Here is a 17057-nt window from a genome sequence, read left to right on the forward strand (position 1 = left end):
CTTTGACTCACATTCATTAGGGCAGGGCTTTGGTCCCCATGAGGTCTCCTTTGAGACGAGTACACACACAAACACACACAAACACACAGGCAATGTGCAAAATATCCTCACTTTCCCCAAATGTCCTCACTCTGTTAGGTCTATGGTTCAGACACACACACACACACGTACACACAAACACACAAAGATCAATGCATGAGTTATAATGCAACAATGACAATGCAACGTCTGGGTGCATATTTTATTTGCTTTTCAATATACAGTACATCTATCAATGCCAAGTCGAAGGCTAATTACACATCACAGGCACAGGATTGCTTAAAAATATTATCTTTCAACTCCAGAACCTGAACTTTAAAATGACAGAAAAGCTTTAGGCTGTTACAAGAAACACAATTTGTTGGCAAGCTGAGCGCAGCAGGACGGCCTCCACTTCTCATCTGTCATATCTTGTGATGATAGCAGGTGTGGCAGTGGCACTCTGTGTGGTTCCTCACCTTGATGCCGGCCACCTCCGTCTGAAAGAGGAACAGATGATCGTGAGCACTAACAGAGTCACATCAGGCTATGGCAGCAAGTAAATGTGTGATCAAATCCTCCTGTGAACATCTGCTCCTCATGCACTTCTTTACATCTGTTAACAGAAACCAGAATTGAAACGAGAGTGAAGCTAGAAACAAACATCAGTGAGAATACCCGCGGTGGAGGAGGTAACCAGATCCTTAACTCAGGTACTTCAATAAGAAATATACTGTTGCGAGTTAACCGAAGTGTCAGAGATATGTAATTCAAATACCAAAAGTGAAAGTAAACCATTTCAATTATGATTTATTATACTTTACTTCAAATACTGGAGGATGGAAAGGAAAGATGAAATATCTTTTTCAATTTTTGAATAAGCTGCACTCTTTGTTTTGGGTTTCTTTTGTGACATACTTGAGAATGTGACCTCTTTGTACCTTGAACAATTACTTAAATGAAACCATCTGAGTTTGAGGGGAAGTGCTTCTTTGATGCAACTGCTAATAACACACAGGCGTCCTAAAATGTGACGACAGGCCCCCAACTGGACACTGCTGAAGGATCACGTGTCAAAAACACAGGAAACCACTGGTTAAATCTCAAACAACATGTTGCATGTCAGTGGTTAACATGTAGTTTTCTTATGTGGATTCAAACTGATAAATTACAGATGTCAAATGAATACAGCTGACTAAAAAAAAATATATTTTTATCGGAAGTTTGGTGGTCAAAGTTTAAAGCATCAGAAGCAATCGAAAAAATGCAGATAAATAAACCCTAAATAGAATGAAACCTAAACTATTAAAATCATTCAATTCTGTATTAACCATTTTTATCATGTGGAAATTGTATCTTTGTTTCAAGATATTTTTCCGTTTTACCTTTATTGATAGCAGTAGTTATGACAGAGAGGAAACATTCGGAAAGAAAAGGGGAAGAGTGCCTGGCCATATTTAAACCAGGGACGCTGCACTTACACTTCAGGCACAGCTTTACCATGAGGTGACCAGCCTCATCTCCAAGACTCACCTTAACGTACTGTGACCTCAGTAATGTAGATTAAATGGGCACAAACAAACTCTGTCTGACATGTGACCTTTCCGTACCTCGTAGCTGTGCTTTGCGACGCAGCATGTTGCCTCCGAGGTGATGTTCTTAGGGGTCGCCATCGTATTCATTGCCTTGAGAGGCGTCGGGTACGCCTGGGAGAAGCAACAGCCCACGCACTGGAAGATTGGCCGATCCCTGGAGAAAAAAATGTTCCTCCTCAGCGTGCACTCCTCACAGCCCACTGGAAAAAACATGACAGTGGTCTCACAAGCAGTTCAAAACAACAGGCGGTGATGTTCAGCATCATTTGACATCTGAGATTAAAATCACAACGTGCAGTCTTTGAGAGCAGAGATGAGTACAGGCAGATTGTGTTAATACAACATGTGATTAATGATGTCAGGATTAACAATTACATGGTACGACATCAGAGGAAGATATTTTGAAAGAACCTTACTGTTTGATAACTCCGTGTTTGGATAAGAATCAGCTATGTAAAGGAAAAAAGACAAGAGTATAAGAGACAGTCCAGCTGATCTCACAGAGCCCTTCGAGGTTGCAGCAGTTACCTGGAGACAAAGGAAAAAATCATCAGTTTCAAAGATCTGTTTAGTCAAATATATAAGTCAGGGATGTTGATTATTGGAGTATTACCATGTTGATAGAAAGTGTCCCCTTCATGCTGCCTCTGTACAGGAATCCTTTATATTGTGCACCTCTGCTTCAGTCCTTCTGTTTTTATACTACTGTCGCCACAAACTTCCTGGATCGGGCGAAACCTTATCATTGATCTCACCTTCTCGTTGGCCCCTTCTCCTCCTCATAATCCCCTCATATAGCACTAAATGATAAGAACAACCCACACAAAGTCAAAACATATTTCCATCATCCCACCGTTCTGACTAAGGATGAAACATGTAATCCCCGGGTTTTTGTCGCTTGGTAACAGAGCGTTGTTATTATTTGTCGCGTCACAGTGGGAAAGGGTCAACGGTTTAGGGTTTCTTGGTCATTTTAGTTAACTGATTGGGGAACATTTGCAACACTCTGTAAGTGACCTGAGAGCGTAGTAAAAAGATTATGTTATACCTAATGGAAAGAATAGTTATTAAAAGTATGAAAAGTCATCACTGTAGAAGTCTCAGATCAGGTACAGCACCTCATGGATCCATTCAAGATAAAACTGCAATAATGAAGGGATAAAACATTATAAAAGCAATTCTCGAAAAAAGTTGCAATTTACTTCACAAATTAAAAAATAGGAAAAACACCATAATAACCAAAACAAATAAAGACACAGTAGAAGTTATGAATAAATAATAAATAACGGAAATATGTGTAAAGAAGGATTTACCATGGCCACCATAAAGGTATAATCAGGCAATGGAGTATGACAATAGTATGTTTTACGCTTTTATTCAAAGAAAAGCTACAGACTAAGACTCTCTTTTCCAAATAATAACATTCTAGAATTTAAAATTAATAACAATACCATATGGCTTTATATTCCCCTTGAGGGTTTGTATTTTTTCCCCCCATCCCGGTTAAGTCATGCATTCAAAGCAATGAAATTAAATAGCTCGTCCTGATATCTAGTTGTCAAGGTTCTGATCTTCCAGCACAATGAAGGGGGAGATAAAATAAGATTTTTGCCTAAATTAGATTTAAACTAACTTACATCAGATTTTTAAAACAGGCTATATTAGAAAGGACATAGAAATGATAATGGTTGCAATCAGCAGCAGCATTAAATCAATCTGTACATGCCATTTAAACCAAATTAATGTCATTACTGTCCTACACTAGTGTCAGAAAATATGGTTCCCAAAGCTTAAACAGTTTGTCATGTAAAAACTACAAACTCATTAAAATATTGAATCTACTGAAACTTAAACTAAACAATTTTTGTGGGGTGTGTAGTTTTCTTTATCCTCAAATCAAAGCAAATCTCATTGTCCCAGGGCAGTGGCACCTTAAAAGAGAGGATGGCTGAGTGGAAACAGCTCTGAATGAGTGGAAGAATATTTAATAGCTGTGAAGGAGTACCCATCTGTTTGCTTCCCATATCTGAAATGTCAAGGATGAATATATGAATTTACTTTGTATTTCACCTGAGTGTTTACTTGCTGTAAGTTCCCTTGTCCTGCGTCCTTGGTTGTGCTGGTGATAAATCCTTGGCTTAAGACAGGTAATTCAATAAGTGCGGAGGAAAGCATGTTTAAATCGCGGAGATTGTAATTGGGTTTTGTTTTTTGTTTTATTATTTCAGCTAACGTCATTGCACTTATCATATTGTCTAAAACTTATAATACGTGGTGGTAGTTTCATTCCTGTGGAAAAGATTGACGATTGTAGCATCATGCACTGTGACTTTTTTCCCTCCCATGTAACTTTATTGACAAATTGTCCCATAATCAACTCTAATAATCACATTTGCATTCGAATAGAGGCCCACATATTAAATTGTTATACTTGGTGGAAAATACAGGACTCCTCAAACTGATCAGTATTAAAAGTTACAATCACATCTCACAAGATCTAAGTATCGAGGATTGTTTCATAGACATGTGCTAAAGCAAAGCATGTTGCTGTGTGATGAAGCTTCTGCAGGTGCGCTATAGCAAAGGTGATAAATGTTAAACTTGTGATGTGTATTTCCATCACAAGTTTAACTCTCTATCTCTTTGTATTGATCCGACAGCAGGAGGACGAGCACCATAGGGATGTAAAGCTTCAGGTGTAGAGCAAACGATGTGGCGCTCATGCTCGACGAAACTGAAATCTGATGTATTCTCAGGGGCTCTGGTGTCACTGTTGCTGTAGATGATAGAGCCATGGTGGGTGTCATGGTGAGGTTAGCAGATCATGTCTATTCTCTGCAGCCAGGCTCTGATCAGATCTGGCCCACATTCCACACCTGGTCCACATATCGCATGGAATGATGGCACTGGACACTCCTGTTGGCCAGATCTAGGCCACAGGTAAGCCATAGCAATACCCCATGTCAACCAAAGGTGGCCCGAATTTGTTTTGTGCTATCTGGGCCATAAAGGCACCATTTTGTATATGAGCCGCTTTGTGTTCATGTCCGGATTACATCTTGCCTTTAGAGCCAAGAAGGTTTGCCAAAAAAGGCTCACATTTGTTTTGGGATATTTAGGCCACATTTGCTACTTGAGGTGGCAACATCCTTGCATGAATTAGCCTACATCCCTATGCTATCAGGCTGAGGTCTGTAATTGTCTTGGCATTCATCTAATGGCTCCAATATTAAGTGAAGTGGTATGATGACTGAAAAGGAGTTTGAAACCCATCAAGTCCGTGCAGGCTCACTGCTGCTTAATGTGGCAGAACCGAGGAAGACATTCATTAAAAGAAAGAATTGCAAGTGGCTAAGACAACACCAAACAAGGAGGTCACACCATAATTTTGGTTAAAAAAAATTAAATTAAAAAGGACGTCAATTCTGCCGACTGCCATCGGACTATTCAATTCTAAACTATGACTAAATTAATCTTGTTTCAAAGCACTAAATATTCCTGAATTTTGTATTATTGTATTATTTTCTTTACCCTTAGCCTGCTACTTCTAAAAATTATTAAATATTATCTTCCAACATGAGAAAAAAACTAACAAAGTAACATGACCACAGTTGATCATGAAAAAAGCTGGCCAGACATGAAAATGCTTTATTTAAATGATTCCCTTTTATATGCCATGTCAATACATTTTTTTCTTCAATTTATTATCAATTTAATGGGAAATGCAATATAATGCATAGAGGAGGCAGACACATAAACGTACCGTGTGTCTTCAGCATCAGTGCAGGAGCCCATTTCTAAAAGTAACACACACAACTGAAAGTAAAAAAACAGAAGATCTGCTGAAGTGCTCAGGGGCCATTTGACTGATGAGGACCCACAGAGATGCTCTCACCACATGGTGCCATGAAAAAAAGGTCATATACGAATAAGTATGGCTCTCAAGAGCACATGGTGGTCGTCAGAGGCTCTTACACTGAGCTCCAGATATAAAGCATTAATGTTTCCATAAGCATGCATATCCAAGGTGGAGTATTAAAGAATAAAACCAATCAACTATCCTATCTATCTGGTTTTTGATATCAAGTACGATATTTAGTCTGGGTTAAAGGTGAAATTTGACACCATTAATGTTAATGTTTTCGTTCTCACCAGTTGAAACCTAAATACTTGTTAGGCTTTATCCTGGGGCCCTGTTTACTCAAGGGCCTTACAATCATTGTTCCTGAAAATATAATTTTTTTTTCGCAGACGCTCCTTGATGAACACTGTTTTTGTCATTCCATCCATTTTGCTGTTATTCATATTTCAGGAACTATACCTACCTTGATATGATACTGACTTCAGAAACTCTGTCTTCATTTGACTTTTCATGGCTTAATAAGATTTTTTCGTAGCTCTAAAACTACATGAAAAAGTAATTCAAGGCCAATGGATTTTAGCAATTAGCCTATGAAAAGCATTACACACTTATTTGACGACGGTCATTTCTGTGCGTTTTGGGCTGGCACCTGCTATACTCTGAGTTCAGCATGCCAGTTCTTTTTATTTGAGGAGTCATTTTATAGCTCGAGCATAAATTCTGCAGACATGACTTTTGGCTAATGCCCCAAACCCTGCAGTAGACCTCTTTTACAGACTTGGAACCTCCTGTCCATTATTTTTAGTGCTGAATGCAAAGGTATTTAGTTTTCCGAATAAACTTCCTGCAGAAGAATATCTGCCTTTTCGAGGTATGTTCTCAGTGGAGTCCCCAAAAGACAGAACAGAATAGATGCTATCGTGAATTCCACCGATTCCACCTGTAGAGCTGTTGTTTACAAGTATCTGTTTTATTCTCTTTTAATCTTGGTAATATTTTGCAATCCTATCGTTGTTTTTTTTTAAATGCCCTGTCTGTCATGTCTATGTCTGCAACACACCTTATTCATATTTACTGATTTTAGAGAATGAGCCAAAAATCCAAAGGAAATCATTCCGTAGCTCCATTCCACAACACCTGCGTAAGTTATTTCCCCCGAACTCTTCCAGCCATCATCATCCAGCTGTTAATGCTCTATAACCGTGGGGGTTGTTGGAGTTGGTTACCTGTTCAAGTTCTATAATATCAGCCATGAGCCAGACTTTAAGCCCATGATTCAGTCAGTTGTGATGGGAATACCAGATAACCCCCAATCTCATATAGGCTACTGTATGGTAATGTCACAGCAAAGTAACTGTATTGCAAAGAAATATCAAGGCTCAACACTGACACATGTGACAAACCATAAACAAACAATAATTTATAATATTAGTTCATGCTTAGACATTAACCTTTTAAGGTTCAAGCATGTGAGCCCAGAAAATGTCTTCAAAAAGGTTTATTTGCAGTTGACACACCCACATCAAGTAGCACACAATGTATGTCACTCTCAACTCTCACTCATCAAACTTTGTTCACAGTGTTATTGTGATTTTAATACAGATTTGCTTAAGCAAACACAAGCATTTACATAACAAGGTCCAGTGTGTTATGCATGCACAACTGTCTTTTACAAAATCCGTAAATAACTCTTTTATTTTTGCTTAAATAAATTCTCAGAAGGTAATCATTGTGCCTTTTGTGTATTTATCGAATCAAATGAATAATATTCTGGAAAACACAAACTCTTTACATATTCTTTTGTTCGTGTATTGGCTGGGTGTGTTTTAAAGCCATAAGAAGAGTGACACAGTGTGGTAGGAAGTGGGACCTGCCTCTCTACCCCCAGTCAAAACAGTCTGCTACATACTGTAAATACATAGACAGTGCTGGTTTAATAAGATCTTATATAACTGTGTTGTTTGGATTATAATTTTAAACAGATATAGAGAATACAGACAATAGTAAGAAATAGAAATGATGATTATTGTTATTAAAAACACATTGCATTAACAGTACACTCTATAAATCACTATCATACATTTGGGTTGCTATATCCAAAGATTTTTTGTTGAGTGTGATTGAATAGTAGTGAATTATTAACAATTCATGATAAAGTATAGACATACAAGAAATTTGCTGTGATTGGTTAGTGTGAGCATAAATATATATAAGATATTTACACTTTGAAAAAATACACATGCATCATAAACAGCTGAATGCTACAGACTTAGAAGCAGCGATCAGGTTTAAATGCTCCACATTTTCAAATTTTTTTTTTTTTTTCTATATTATTGATCTACTTCTGTGAGTAAATCCTTGTTGTTGAAATGTGCTATACAAAAAAACTTGCCTAGCCTATAATGAACTTTTGGTATATAATATAGAAAAACAGCCGCGGGTAATATAAAATCTACCAGATTTTTAAAATATGAAAACAAATAGAAATGCTATATATAATAAAGTAGAAATTATACACTTAACACAAGGTAATGTATACAAACATGTACAGTCAGTGCAAATGTACAGTATAAATGTACAATTTGTCCCATTATTTGTAATATACAGTCAATACAAATGTATTTTATGAGCACAACAGCTGTATAGGTTCCATAACCAGAGCAGAGTGATGGAGAAGCAGGTCACACAGCGATGATGGCGCTGATGGTGCTTGACGGTGTTCGATGCTGACCCGCTGCTGCCTCGGTGCCTCCGTCTCTACTGTACAATGCATACAAGGCAAGCCCGTGCGGGACTGTCCAAGAAACCCCATCGACGAGACAAAACTCGAGGCGTGAACGTGGCAGCCATTTTACATCATCAAGAGTGAATGACTGGAGCCGGACCAGTGCCGGGAGTTTTACACTTTTTCTGTCTTTTAAATATCACATTTATCTTCCTAAACACTCAGCACCGTTCGCGTTGGTGAGCCGGCGGCAGGTAGGGCGAATGCTACTAACTGTTCACCTCATTGTTGCTGCATTGATTGCTGTAAAGTCCGAAATCGTGCGGTGCTGTTTCAAACAATGTGGGAACTGGTGGTGGTTGGGAACGAGTTCTCCAGACCGGCTTTTTGAAAATGGACTCTCCCTATGTGGCGGCACGTTGACTAACCACGCAGCCAGCGGGCTAAATGCTCCGGCTCTCAAGGCCCCGCTGGCTCTGGTTCAATCTGAAAGCTGTGGTGTGTTAATTAGCTAAGTCTGTACCGACAAGTGACGATGTAACAATGGCCTCGCCGAAAATCCGCTCGCATTAGCATGCTAGCTCACGTTAGCCTATTTTGACAGATCGCGGAGTTGACATGCTCATTGTCATTGTATGCTAGCAGGCAGCTAGCTGTGGCAAAAGCCACTTATCCTAGCAATCCCGTGTTGCTGCCCTGCTAGCTGTCATTCTTCTCGCCGACTGAAACACTAAGCGCAGAAGTATCCGTGTAAAGTGCATATTAGCGCCTCGTGTTATTGTCTCTATGAAGGTCCCCGGTTAGCTTGGTTAATGCTAGCTGTGCAAACTAGCCCGCTAGCTAGCTAGCTAGCCTCAACGTGTTCGAGTCTGTCCCTCCCCGCTAAATCAAATGTGGCCGTATTCTTCCCGTAAAAATAATTAGATCAAATAAATGTGTGAGCGTTACAGGTTGAAATACTAAAGTCGATTCATCAGAGGGTTTAATCTGCACTTTTAACGCTGTAGAAATGTTTTAACCACAAAGCACGTGCTCACTGATATAACGTGATCGATTAGCAGGCACTACACGGTATTGATGGCATGATATCTTTAAGCTTATATTAGCTACAGGTAACGTTAGCTGAGGCAACGTTGTGCCGGAAATGAAGTTTGTCGTCCACGTTTCGCTGAGTCCAGCTTTGCTGGATCCAGTAATGGGAGCAGAGATCAGTGAGATTGCTGCTCTCCACGAGCTCTCGCCTCAGTCTCTCTCAGCGTCAGCAGGAGTGAAGTAACGACTGGGTCACTTCTTGACGTGATCGTGGTTGGAGTATTAATTTAAGTATCACAATCCGCGCTGTCAAAGTGTCAATAAACAAAATGGGTGCACAATCACTGGTCAGCCACCGGAAACCGGGGCTCACTCTGTGATGGAGCACGTGTATCGGCTATCTAGCCTGTGCTGAAGTCAGCAGCGAGGAGGTAAGCTAACATGTAATTTAGAGGCCAAAGCAAACAAGGCTCCTGCAGCAGGAGCCATCGAAAGCGCAGAGATTCAGTAGTTAGCAAATGAACGTTTGCTAATACCTGAGCCCAGAACAAACCGCAAGTAGAAAACACCGCCACATGGACACAAACTCAGAAGTTAACTGTTTTTCACAGGTCATTTACTCGATTTGTTTTGGGAATTCCGTATGTGCATTGTCTGCTTTTGTGCAATTTTAAAACATCTGTGTCGACTGCCTATATGCAGGTTTATGGGCTTCTACCTCATGCAAGCTGAGAGCTGCAAGTGTGGGTCATGACAGTGAAAAGTCTCTAGATGTTACAGGACCAAATTACCACGATAACTTGTTTAACCCCTTTTCCCTAATTTGTGCATAATATGTCAGACACCCCCTTCAAAGATCATGGTCAATTCTTTATTTGTATGCATTTTATTTAATGATTTACCTGCCATGTCTGAGACTTTGCACTCTCCTGGACACATCCCAAGTCTTGCCCATGACCCAGGATTAATTTGGCTCATTGCATTTACACAGATTTCTGGAGACATGGCCACAGAACATATTAATGGAAATGGTCCAGAAGATCCAATGGACACCTCTGCTGCAGTTACCCATTCTGAGCACTTCCAGACTTTATTAGAAGCTGGTTTACCACAGAAAGTTGCTGAAAAACTAGATGAAATTTACATAGCAGGTAAGGAACAATGAATTAACTTGCATATTGAAATATGCAAATTTTTGTTTATCAATTTCTTGCATGTACTGTCATTTATCACCTTTTTGAATGGGGGAATTGGGATCCTGAAGCAACTTTTTGTGGTTTCCTACCAAAATGGGTACTGCAGTGCTACAGAATATTAAATTACACATTCCTGGTGAAAATGTGTACATGACGGCATCATTTGCATTCCCAACATGGTTGCATGATCAATGGTGTCAGGGTGAATGAATTGTCATGGAGTGACTTTGTGAGCCTGTCCAATCTCTGTTAATTTCTATGTAATTTCCTCACATCCCATACAATTACTGCAGAGGGATGAATAGATGTAATTATAATGTCAGCTACAGCCTGAGTATCTGTTGCTCTGATCAGATCTTAAGTTTGTATAGAGCTGCAATGCCAAAAATTCAGGGGGTCATTTTAGGACTTGTTTGGTCGGTCAAATCTAGAAAAGTACTAGTCTGGCCTTTTCAGCCAGATGGGACCGAGGCAGGAACAATGGCAGCAGCTGTCTGGTGTGTGGCTGCCTGGGACAGGTGACGGCCCCTCCACAGAGGAGAATGCAGCCCGGCTCATTAGAATCTCTTAGCCACAGTGTAGAGGGCAGTGGCATATCGAGTTGCACTGTCACATCTGTTGTGATTAGTTCTGCAAAGACATGCTGTTTGGAGAGTAAAGTGCACCCTGACCACTGAACATAACTTTGATTTGGCTGGTCCCACTCTTACCCATAATATATTATTAAATAAGACCTAACACTAAGTAGCTCCCATGTAATAAAAAAAATAATCTTTTAGTTATATTTGCTGTCTTTGAATGACTCTTACTGTAGCTCTTCATTTCTCCCTCTGCATTTGTCTCCCTTCCTCCAGGTTTGGTGTCACACAGTGACTTAGATGATCGGGCAATTGAGGCTCTGAAAGAATTCAACGAGGAAGGTGCTCTGCAAGTCCTTTTGCAATTCAAGGACAGCGACCTCTCACATGTTCAGGTATGCTTGTGTAACTGGTGTATTGTTTTGTTCACTTCTGATGCTGTGATACAAAGTAAAGTCAACTTGTCCTTATTGTTTGATCATACTTTTTTCGATTTCAGAACAAAAGTGCCTTTCTTTGTGGCGTGATGAAGACGTACAGACAGAGAGAGAAACAAGGGACCAAAGTGTCAGACACCAATAAAGGACCAGATGAAGCCAAAATCAAAGTGAGAACTGATATTGAATCTGATGTCAAGCTTCACAGGTGTCAATACTGAAGCAATGAGAATATGTATTTGTAGATAAAACATTATCCTTTTAAATTCGCCATGTTTTTTGACATCAGGCTTTGCTGGAGCGAACTAGCTACACGCTTGATGTGACAACAGGCCAGAGGAAGTATGGGGGTCCTCCACCAGAGTCCGCCCACTCAGGGGCACAGCCGACCATTGGTACAGAGGTAAAAAAAAACACCTTTACTTTACACATGTCAATCACTCAACATCTTTTGACTGTTGGTTGTTAATCCTTTTCAAATGATTGTGTCCAAATGATGAACCTTGAATATACTCTGTAGTAACCATGGTTACACTGATAGCTTACCGCTAAGAGCTGACTGGATACACTTTACTTAAATGCAGTCCTTTTCTTGTCTTAACATTTCAGATGAAGGACTTTATCTCATGTACTATTATCTTTGCTCTCAACCTTATAGATATTTGTAGGCAAAATCCCCAGAGACCTTTTTGAGGATGAGCTGGTTCCACTGTTTGAGAAGGCTGGCCCCATCTGGGACCTGCGCCTGATGATGGATCCTCTCAGTGGCCTGAACAGAGGCTATGCCTTTGTCACTTTCTGCACTAAAGAAGCTGCACAGCAGGCTGTCAAATTGGTACGTTAACATTACCATAATTGTTGGGAGAGGGTCTGAGGAAGTTAAGTAAAAACACACACGCAGGTAGAATTCTGTCAAGAGAACAAAGTTTTCGTATCGCTTAATGTGGTAAAGTTCATTTAAATCACAAGTGTGTGCAAGATTGTGAAATAGAAACTACATCAAGTTGACATAGGCTCCATTGTAGTGTCTTGTGCTTTTTTTACCTTTTACTTATACTATCCATCTTTCCGCAGTGCAACAACAATGAAATTCGACCGGGTAAACATATCGGCGTGTGCATCTCTGTGGCCAATAATAGACTGTTTGTTGGCTCCATCCCCAAGAGTAAAACAAAAGAGCAGATTGTTGAAGAATTTGCAAAAGTTACCGGTGAGTCTTTGCAATCCTTAGATTTTACTGATTTGTTTAACAGCATCATACCTACAATTAAGTTTAGGTACATTCTACTCTGTAATGCAAGAATCAGTGGGTAATGCTTTGAGAGTAAGGGGTTTCTGTGTTGTGTCCAAATGATGACCTCATAACAATCCCAGAGTGACTCTGGTTACTATGACGATTATACCGCTAAGATCTGACTGGACACTAGATGTAGCTGCCCCCCCCCCCCCCTCTCTCTCTCATGGTTAGACATCTGGTGAAAGGATAACTTGGTCTTAAATTCTCCACATCTGATTACCACTTACAATAAATACATTTGTTTTTTATTTAAACCTTTAATTTCACAGTTTCTTAAATTGTGTCAATAGTTTGTTAGGTTATTGATGTGAATTGGTTTTAATTAGTGATGCAACTTAACCACCTGATGCGTTTTTTTCTCCACCCATCTCTCTGTCTCCAGAGGGTCTAAATGATGTCATATTGTACCACCAGCCCGATGATAAGAAGAAGAATAGAGGCTTTTGCTTCTTGGAGTATGAAGACCACAAGACTGCCGCTCAGGCTCGTCGCCGTCTAATGAGTGGCAAGGTGAAGGTGTGGGGAAACGTGGTCACTGTGGAATGGGCTGACCCTATCGAGGATCCGGATCCAGAGGTCATGGCCAAGGTAAGACACAAGGATGGAGTCATCAGTTGCTGTTCAGTGTGTATGTGGCCAACATAAGACTCTGTCACCTAAACCTGAACCTTGTTGTTCCTGTCCCAGGTCAAGGTGCTGTTTGTGAGGAACCTAGCAAGCACTGTTACAGAGGAGATACTTGAAAAGACCTTCAGTCAATTTGGCAAGTTGGAGCGGGTGAAAAAATTGAAAGACTATGCCTTCATCCACTTTGAGGAAAGAGATGGTGCTGTGAAGGTATGACAGTCTCTGTAATGACACTAAAGTTCCTAACTTAAACTTGTCATTGCTCAGAGATTGATCCTAGAATCGTGTCTTTTGAATTGCCAGGCGTTGGCTGATCTCCACGAAAAAGCACTTGAAGGAGAGCGCATTGAAATTGTCTTCGCCAAGCCCCCAGACCAGAAGAGGAAAGAGCGTAAAGCCCAGAGACAAGCCGCCAAAACACAGATGTAAGCTTGAACAATGCAACTCAAATCTTTGACCTTTTACATAATCAGTTTTAAATGTAAATGTTGATCTAAATAAAGAAGCTATATTTATGTTGAGCCTGTGTTTCTCCCAAGGTATGATGAATACTATTACTACGGGCCTCCCCACATGCCGCCACCTGCAAGAGGCAGAGGTCGAGGAGGGCGAGGAGGTTATTCTTACCCTCCCGATTATTATGGCTATGAAGACTACTATGATTACTATGGATACGATTACCACAACTACCGGGGTGGCTATGATGACCCGTACTATGGTTACGATGACTTCCAAGGGTCCGGCAGAGGGCGAGGAGTGAGGGGATCAGTCCGTGGAAGTGCCACTCAGACCAGAGGCCGCGGTGCTGTCACACCGAGGGGCCGTCTGGGCTTCTCCCAGCGAGGAGGCCCTGGAACAAGCAGAGGTAAATGAAAACTCACAATTTTTATCCTGTTAGTTTCAAAGTGTGAGAAATCTAAGTCACACAGTGGTGACTAATAAAGCTTGATTTTTCTGTTCCAGGTCATTACTGTTAATTACGCAAAGTTCTTAAATGGCTCGCTTTGTTTCCACTCAGTGCTTTGTCCTGAAAAGGGACTGCTGTGCTCAGTCTCTGTATATTTCTAATTCCGAGGGTCAGTTATCAGAAGTTCAGGGAAAGACTGAGAGCTGTAGTAAATAAAAGCAGCTCTTCTTAAGGAAAGGAATGTATTGATTATGTTGAAGTTACCCTACTAAAGATCAGAAAGCTGCACAAAAGATACTCGCGTTGCCTTTAAATAAAAAAAGACACACCTGCTTATTGGCCTCATAACTAATCCCTGACAGGTGTCATCTTTCAGAGCAGCTTGTCAACTTGTTGCTGCCAACAGACAAAGGTCATTCACAGCATACTTTATTTTTAAGGACAGTTGAGTTACTCCAGTAGTGGAATGCTAGCTTTAGTCTTAATTTGGTGTAATTTCATTAAATTGATAGCATGCTGATTGATGGGGAATGCATGCCATATGGATCCCCCATACTAATTTAATATTTCCTCTCATTGCTCCAGCAGGGAAACGGGGCAGAGGGCGGTCCTGACCTGTCACAGTGAATACTGACTTGATGTGTGGGGTTAACACCGTAAGCTGCAATGGATGTTGAAACAAAAGAGCACGACAAAAAGGTCCAATGATATTCCAGCCTTACAGAAGAAGCATCGCCCCTCCCCCCATGTTTTTATTTTCATTTTTTTCTGAAACTGCCACCTTAAAAAGATGATGGAGGATTCTGAATACTCGCCACAGCCTCTTTGTCCTGAATCCCTGAACCCAGCCCTGAAAAATATGGCTCTATGTATTGCCCTTACAATCTACCCCTTCCCTGTCCCTGATCATGCCATTTTTTTAAATAATTATTGAAGAATTTGCACTTTTTTAAGTTCTTAGGTTTGAAGTGGCTCAAAGGAGCTTGATGCTATTGTATATTTTTGTGCTAATCGCAATTTTTATTGTCGGAATATCCATGTTAATCTTAATCGTTTGATCTGGATGTTTGAAAGAACATTTGCAGGTTTTTAGGGTGTACCCACCTGGCATGGATAAGTCAGGCATTCCAGGAAAGTGGTTCTTTTCAGAACTTGTCTTTAAAGGGTTGGTTGACTACCTCAGTACAGAGGACTAAACCACCCGGCCTGTACTGTAAATAGGGAAACTATATTGATGAAAGCAGGGCTTGTTTTATATACAAAATATGCACAAGAGCTGCAGTGCAAAAAACAATGTACTTAATGAAATATAGTCATTTTTGCTGCAGCTCTGACACTGCAAACAGTCAAACTGGGCATGCAAAACAATCTCATCTGATGAGTCTGAACAAGCCCTGCTTTTATCCTATTTTGAACTGAATTAGCCGCCTTGCTTCTTCAGAGTATGTAGTTACTGGTTGTATAGTTTTTCGGATAAAAATGTTACTTTTGTAAAGGCTTCATCATCACAGGCATCCAACTGCCTTTGATAAAAAAAAAAATTAAGAACAAAAATAAAGCCCTGCAGTGTCCCCTTTGTGCCACTGTATAATTCCAGTGGGTTTGTTTTTATATGGATAACACATTTTCAAACAACTTCAAGATCATGTTTAACGACCTAATCCAATCATTCATTATGTAAGAACATCTAAATCTTGAATGATCCCTTCCCAGTTCTCAAGAAGGCAACTATTTACAAGATTTGAGTTATTCTTAATGGATGACTGAATTGCCCTGTTGCCCAGCCCGTGAGCATGCGTGTCTCATGCTGGCTGCTGCGATTTGGTGAGGGATCATAGTCACATAGTGGTGGCAAGGGATACTGCAGTGAACGATTTCTATTTCCAGGTATAGCAAAAAGGAAACTGCTCTTCAATCCCAGTTTTCTATACAGTTAACTCCCTCAATAAACTCGTAACAACCACCTTTTGAAAAAAAGATGTTAGCAGTTTTAAACTATTGTTGGTGGCCAACAACGTTTTTTGCATTCCTGCAAATAAATTGTTTTATACTGTAAAATGGAGGTGAGTGTAACTTATTTTTGTAATAAAGTTTTTGATTTCTATCTGTGTCTTATCTTTTGGGTAAAAGACTCATGAGGTGGACGTGCTCTGCTAGTAACTGGTTGGCATTTGGTTCAGTTTGGCCAGAGGTCTGTCTTTGATTACAGGGTCACCTTAGGAACACCAGAGATGTTGAGTGAGATTTGTTAACAGATTAAAGAACTGAAAGAACATTGCTCAGAAATGCAAGTGAAACTTGTAGATAAGAGAATTTGAAGGACTTAACAGACGAGTATGCACTTTCTAATGCTAGACTTCCTGCCTATTCTAATGACTCAGTAAAGTATATAAAGTCCTCCTCTTCTACCTCAACACTGAGCCATTGATACAGGAAGTAAAGTGAGTATTTATATTGTGGAAAAGAATGACTTCACTTCTCTCTTAAGGGGACTAGTATAGCTGCTTAAATAAAAGTCTGGACCTCGAATCTGACCTGAGACCATACTGATGAAGTTGAGCTACATTTTAAATCACAGTAAGTCTTTTATGAACATATTTTTAAACAAGTTGTTATATCTACAGCTACAAATTTGACCTCATTGTGTGAATCATCATTGGCTGACCCGGAAGTTTCCGGTCGTACACACATTTGATCACTGTTCGAAATCTGCGTGTAACCATGGGAACAGCAGCGATGTGGGTGGCCACTAACGCGGAACTAATTAATAAGCGGTTATGTTT

At 40.1% G+C, this 17057-nt stretch overlaps 2 protein-coding genes across 3 annotated transcripts; one reads left to right on the forward strand and one right to left on the reverse strand.

The window, feature by feature from the left end:
* Nucleotides 1–443: 443 nt before the first annotated feature.
* Nucleotides 444–2253, reverse strand: cga (glycoprotein hormones, alpha polypeptide). The gene is made up of 4 exons (XM_053434609.1): nucleotides 2227–2253; nucleotides 2030–2141; nucleotides 1629–1813; nucleotides 444–518 (listed from the first exon to the last, which is right to left on the reverse strand). The coding sequence occupies exons 1-4, from the start codon at nucleotides 2251–2253 to the stop codon at nucleotides 444–446; spliced, it is 399 nt and encodes a 132-aa protein (XP_053290584.1).
* Nucleotides 2254–8294: 6041 nt separating this feature from the next.
* On the forward strand, nucleotides 8295–16378 carry LOC128450722 (heterogeneous nuclear ribonucleoprotein Q). Of its 2 annotated transcripts, XM_053434346.1 has the most exons (12): nucleotides 8295–8454; nucleotides 10224–10383; nucleotides 11283–11401; nucleotides 11506–11613; nucleotides 11733–11846; nucleotides 12102–12278; nucleotides 12518–12653; nucleotides 13123–13328; nucleotides 13428–13577; nucleotides 13671–13792; nucleotides 13907–14232; nucleotides 14860–16378. In XM_053434346.1, exons 2-12 carry the CDS (start codon nucleotides 10236–10238, stop codon nucleotides 14886–14888), a joined length of 1635 nt encoding a protein of 544 aa, XP_053290321.1. In that variant the 5' UTR covers nucleotides 8295–8454; nucleotides 10224–10235; the 3' UTR covers nucleotides 14889–16378. The 2 variants fall into 2 exon arrangements, with proteins under 2 accessions (XP_053290321.1, XP_053290320.1); XM_053434345.1 differs by lacking the exon at nucleotides 10224–10383 and having other exon boundaries at nucleotides 8315–8454.
* Nucleotides 16379–17057: the final 679 nt, after the last annotated feature.

Source organism: Pleuronectes platessa, chromosome 11 (genome assembly GCF_947347685.1).
Source record: "Pleuronectes platessa chromosome 11, fPlePla1.1, whole genome shotgun sequence".
Lineage (NCBI taxonomy): Eukaryota > Metazoa > Chordata > Actinopteri > Pleuronectiformes > Pleuronectidae > Pleuronectes > Pleuronectes platessa.